The following is a 6082-nucleotide window of genomic DNA, read 5'->3' as shown; positions in this document are numbered from 1 at the left end:
ATGGATGAAGTCCTCTAGGGTCTGTTCCCAGGTCACAACAAAATCCAACCACTTGTACTTTGTGTAAATGGTTTCTAGTTGTCTCAATAGGCAGCCACATGCTTTCAGATGATGCCTGGGGGCAGAATGATCAATAGATCATCACTTTCTCAATTCTCAAACCAATTGGAGCTTTGACCGAGGAACAAACTGGTTGAAAAATTACTTTGTCTTGTCTGCACTGCATTTGTAGCAGTTACTGGGTTTCTTTGTGGACTTTCAAGCTTAGCTGTTACCTGAAGCCACTTTACTATACATCTCCAATTTCTGGAGTTGATGTGGTTTGTGTCAGATCATACTTCATGTGGTAGTTCAAACCTTTGAACATGATTCATGTTCTTGTCTTGCTCATTGGGCCTACTTTTGTACAATTAGGATTAAGCAACATTAATTGTAGTGCCAGGTCAAGTTATCAAAGAAATCAAACCATTAACCGCCAACAGCACACACTTCAAGTAGCGGCTCAAACACTTCACTGCACGTAAGAAATCACAGTAGCCTGCCAGCTTTCCTCTGGTTGGTTTTTTTATTTGCAGTTCTTTACATTTTAGAAAAAGAATCCAAGGATTTTGCCTCCTGTGTGTTTTCGTCTGGCCTCTTCATGATCCATGATGCCAGCTGAGGTGGTCAGCACAATGTATCTATGGAAACAAGAGTCAAACAGAGCATTAAAATGTGCAGCACATTTATGACTGCATCTTCCAAAACATTAAGTGAAACTGCTGCCAGCTATGGGAGTGTTTAACAAGACAAAAAAGTACCGACTTCTATATAGAACCCCCAAAATTAGATTAGATAAAGCGCAGTAGGGTAAAATATAAACAGAAGCTGCAAAATATTCAAATAAAGCTATTAAAAAAAACCCATTTAAATATTAACCCATACTTTAATTGCGAGTCAGTGGCTGATGCAAACTGGGCCCAATATGTCTGCAGGTTACTATGGATTTCATGCTCCAAATGCAACTGCATTTAACACATCAAAACTCAACTACAACTGTCACAACAAGCTCGATCCTATTCACGCTCAGTTTTGCTCATTTCCATTCAAAAACAAAAGGATCTCCAAAAACAAAGACCTTTATCTCCAAAATTAAAACCTTAGGCTCAAATTCAGTGTCCACATATGAAAATATTCTAATCAAAACCAAAATATTTACCAAATATTTCTTTGTAAAAACACGTTTGAGTCTGCGTATACTTTGCAGTAAAATATGGGACTCTGAAGTGCTGCTGTTAACATTGCATTTCCAGCAAAGTATAAAAATATTTTGCTTCACAGTTATTACCCATAGTTGTCCCAGAAGCTCTACAAGCACAGGTCTTTAAAAGTTAAACAGACTTTCGTTCACCTCAGAGCTGGTTGGAGTTTGTGAAGTGCTACAGTGTGTTCGCGTTGCTGGAGTTTAGTGCTAAAGTCTGCTAAAATTAATCCGTTGTTGAGATTTTATGGTGTAGAAAGAAAATACTTCGTTCTTTCCTAATTAAGTCCAAATGCACCCAAGAGAGCTGACAACGTTAATATGTACAAACTGTACACCATCCAGAGCATGCACCATGCCCTTTATTTCCAACGCCAACCACTCAAACCCCTACAAAGGAGCGGAGTTACATTGGTAAGTATGTAGACAATCGGTGCAGTGTTAATTTGTTCAAACATAGCTGCTGTTTGTTATTGGACAGTAAGGAATTAAAGGTGTAAAACACCCACATTTTAATACTGATGTGCTTTTACGATGTGTACTCTCCTGTCATGCTTGACAGAGCGTAATAATCACAAGTTTATTTGCCACATTTATTGACATTGTCGCTAAAAGCAAAATACTGTCTGCAAAAGATGTCACAACATCATACATGTACATGGTCGACATACATGTCGGAAGCAGTTAAGTATGCTTGGCTGCTTTAGTGAAGTCTGTGCTCTCGAGTCTGATGCTGATGGAATTTGTCAAAGCAAAACATTAAATGTAGCCTTAACCTCAGGATAAGGTAACACATTGCATCATGTCTCAATGTATGCTCAATCATTCCGGTAAGTAAATCCCAAAAGGTTGATTCTCCCACTGAAAACACTCCATCCAGATGAACAGATTCAACCTTTTGGGACACTGCATCATATTACCATAAAAAAAAGAAGCTGTAATTATTAGTTTACATTTAATTCTTTAAATGTAGTCTTTAGAGGAGCTGCTGCCTCATCAGTGGACAGACACCAAAAAAGCCAACTCATTCTCAGTTGCTTGATTTTAAAAAAGGAAAGAGGAGGAGGGGGAGCGTCACAGGGGTGACACCAAGTTGGCTGAACAGATTTTAGGCCCCAACAGTGATGAGATGTCACTCAAATTGGGGGAGTGAGTTAGCTGCAAAACGTATTAAGGGGCATGTGTGGGAACCAAAACTGTTATAAAAATTCAGCCAAAGTTGTTTGTTCTTTTCCAGCCACACGTATGATAACAGCTGCAGCCTCCCTCTCTTTCACAGACACAGTAATGCCACAGTGGAGTCGAGGTGGGTAATGTTTAAAAAAATAATAATCTATAACTAAAAAAGTCTTTATTGCTTTCTGAAGCCATTTCTTTGATCTGTACAGTGAAAAAAAATTTCTAATTTAAAAGTTGCTGGTAATGCTGTCATCTAGTCGCGAGTTAGGCCTTAGAGATGTTTTTAATGATAAAGCTGGTGTCGCAAGGACAACAAATTTCTGGCCTGCTACCAATGCAGGGCTGAGGGTGAGGGCGCAGACAAAGGAGACGACACAGCCAAAAGTACATTTGGATACCTCAGAGGACCACCACGGGGGAGAACAGCTCAACTATAAGCTGGAGGCCAACTGTCATTCGCTACTGAAAGCAACACCGACAAAGTCAGTGACCCTGAGCAATTTGGAATCAAAGGAAACTTTTAAGGATCCTTTGACACGTTCACCCCCAGAAACCTTGTTTTACTTCATCCAGCTAGATCTTCACAACTAAATCTTTTAGTCATCTTGATTAGAGTGAGACTAAACTGTGAGAGTAAAATAAATGCACACAAGTGATTTATAAAACATGGGTAAGGGAAGCAATAATGAATGTAAAAAATAAAGTAGCCATTTCATCCTGTTTTCATAGCACCTGGAGACATAATTGTAAATAAAATTAAATTACAGCCCTACTGTAAGCACAAACTACATCAAAACCTTTGAGTAAAAAGACAACTTTATCACACCACCTGCTCAAGAAGCATTAAACGTGTTTTTAATGCTTCTTAAAGCTGTTTTTTTTTTTTTATGAAGACACTTCAATCAGCTGCATATCTTTAAACTCAGCTACAGGCTGAGACAGCAGCAATGTCCTCTCTGCCCTCTCTATCACAACTGTAACAGATCGTAAAATGATCTTTCAGACAGATCATCTAACCAACAGGGAAACACATTAACAATGTAATGTGTGCAGGACTACAGAAACAGTGTGGTAGCCATCTGATCAATGGGCCTAGTATAGTTCTGCACTAGTCACACATCTGTCTGAAAAACTATTAAGAGTGCAATTTAAAATAAATAAAAACATCCACTTGAGGCTGCCTTATACAAAATAAATCTTTGTCCAGTTCCATTGTGCACAAAACATTTAAAAGCGACAAACGGCGATACTTAAGCTACAGTTACTCATGACAAATCGAGACATATGGATCGACATAGTTAACCACCTAAAACACTAACCAGCTACAACATTTTGTCAGGCAGGGCCAACAAAGAGAAGGCATCAGAGGAGCAAATGGTGCACCTTTCAACCCAGAGCCTCACTCATCACATAGAGACATTTAGGGGCCAAAATACACTTAAAAATACCTGGTTGCTCATTTCTATTGGTTTTTGGATTGAAAGTGTGACGACAAATAGTTCTCACCCAAACTGTCTTGAGGGCAGCAGGTTGTTCTGCCACTTCTCCAGGTCCTTGAGTTGGAGATCAAAACGTGGACTAATCACGCCACACTGACAAGAGAGAAAGAGTGGTTTAGACTCGATTCACAAACCATTAAAGCTACAAGCAAGGCTAGACAGTGATAAGAGTTAAACCAAGTTTAACATATCGGAAATGAAAACAATGGCCACTGACTTACTGGTACATAACTGTAAAGACTGTATAGAAACAGCTTCTCTGTCGCCATTATGACTAGAAGCCCTTTAAGACCCAAGTTAATTTAAACGGCACTAACATAAAATTATATTTCCTTCAGTCATTCATAGCAAAAGAAACAAAGCATGTGTTTAAAACTATCAAAGAAGTGACATGAATAACAGCGCAGGTTGGTTATATTTACCTTGTTCAGCCTGCCTGTGAGATTGACAACAATTTTTCCGGCTCTGTGGTCATCAATGATCTCAAACTCACCAATATAACCTGCAAGGCGCAAATAACAAAGACCATTAAGTTAAACACGTTATTAACGTGCATAATTATTATATACATTAAGTTAAACACATCAGGGCGCTTCTAGAGGTCTCAAATTAAACTGAAGTTATACTTTTACCAACTGTACACACAAACAAAGCAGTCAGCCCTACGAGATGCTTTACAACTGCATGTGGTACATAAAGTATCAACTTGGAACGCACACACCTTTAACATAACGACACTCACCGTGCTTCATCATGACGGTTAGGAAGCGCACAATAACCTTGGAGCAGGGCCTGATGAGGACCTGACGTTTCCCACGCTTCTCAGCATTGTTGATGCTTTTGAGAGCATCTGCGAGAACGTTCATGCGCACCATGATGCCTGTGGACACACACACACAAAGACTTTTAGCATTAGATCCAAAGGCCTGGACAAGAAGGAAATTAGTGAGTATCATCACCATCGACGCTCTACAGACTACAATAGAACACTGATGGTGAAACGTTACAAAAAAACTCAGTGAATTTGACAAAAATGCTCACTACACTACAAATGAGGACTTAAGTAAAAGAAAGCCTAGTTAGCAAAACCTTGCTAACACGAATCATGCCGACCTTTTCCCTTCCGTCTACAATTATGAGCCTCCTGGCTAATATTTTCCAGAGATCGCAGGTTAAATACTGCTCACACTTTACTCTTGACAAGTAATGCTGTGGCTTCAGTTACACTAAGAGAGGAAAAACGGAGCCTTCCACTGAAGCATGGTCATTCATGAGCACTCAGATTAGCTACTTAGCTTATCCGCCTGCAAACGCCACAGTAAGTAGTGTCCTTAGTTCTGCAGTTACAACGGTCAAAATATTATCGACAATATGTACCACATACAGACCTGTACGGACAGCTAAAATGCCTTATTCGTTGGACATTTGAAACTCGCATAACTGGGAGCAAAGCTAACAGCTATCAAGCAATCAAGCCGCCCTGATAGGGGCCAGGCAGTCCCGCTAACACAGGACAAAAAATATGAATCCGCTTCACTAATGGAAACCATAATCAGCCCAAATCATTACTACCAACTTTGACTTCGAAATGGACTCACTTATGGATTATTTCACAATATGATGCTTTAGATACTTAAAAGATTGAAGGTGACGATGTAAAAAGACATCTTACCGGTTCTGCAATATGGCGGAAAGAGGAAGTACGAAAATCCTGCAGTGCATTATGGGAAAAAAGGTCGAGACTTTTTCAAGCCGAGATGTCCCACAGCGCCAAAGCCCAAACTCCCCCAACAAACGTAACGAAAAATTCATGTTTATTTTGTCCCTAAAAACTGCACCCGTTTTATAAGAAGTCTGACATTTATAAGTAACTAATATTTTATTTTGTTTGGCAGGTTTAGAAAAATCTTCTTATTTTTTATAGTCGTGGGCTTAAGTGGGCCACTTTCTTCGACCTCAAACGAATATTAAATTGAGAAAAATAAATAATTTTGCTGTCAAGTGTCCCTAAGCGCTTTGTATAAATGTGAAATTTAAAGCAGTGTCCCCAAGTGATGATGAGTGTCCTGCATTAATATCCAGGAGCTTAACTATGAGTGCTTTTAAAAGTGAAGATATATGAATATGAAAATATACATGAATATGTACACTATATTATTATTAT

The 6082-nt window shown here is 39.1% G+C and overlaps 1 protein-coding gene across 1 annotated transcript; it reads right to left on the bottom strand.

Moving 5' to 3' along the window:
- Positions 1–546: 546 nt before the first annotated feature.
- rps15a (ribosomal protein S15a) lies at positions 547–5708 on the bottom strand. Its single transcript, XM_085163502.1, has 5 exons — positions 5591–5708; positions 4661–4798; positions 4341–4420; positions 3926–4011; positions 547–680 (listed from the first exon to the last, which is right to left on the bottom strand). Exons 2-5 carry the CDS (start codon positions 4791–4793, stop codon positions 587–589), a joined length of 393 nt encoding a protein of 130 aa, XP_085019628.1. The 5' UTR covers positions 4794–4798; positions 5591–5708; the 3' UTR covers positions 547–586.
- Positions 5709–6082: the final 374 nt, after the last annotated feature.

The sequence above is a fragment of the Neolamprologus multifasciatus genome, chromosome 6, assembly GCF_963576455.1.
Source record: "Neolamprologus multifasciatus chromosome 6, fNeoMul1.2, whole genome shotgun sequence".
Lineage (NCBI taxonomy): Eukaryota > Metazoa > Chordata > Actinopteri > Cichliformes > Cichlidae > Neolamprologus > Neolamprologus multifasciatus.
The sequence above is the reverse complement of the archived record's forward strand: the minus strand, read 5'-3'. Positions and strand labels throughout refer to the sequence as shown.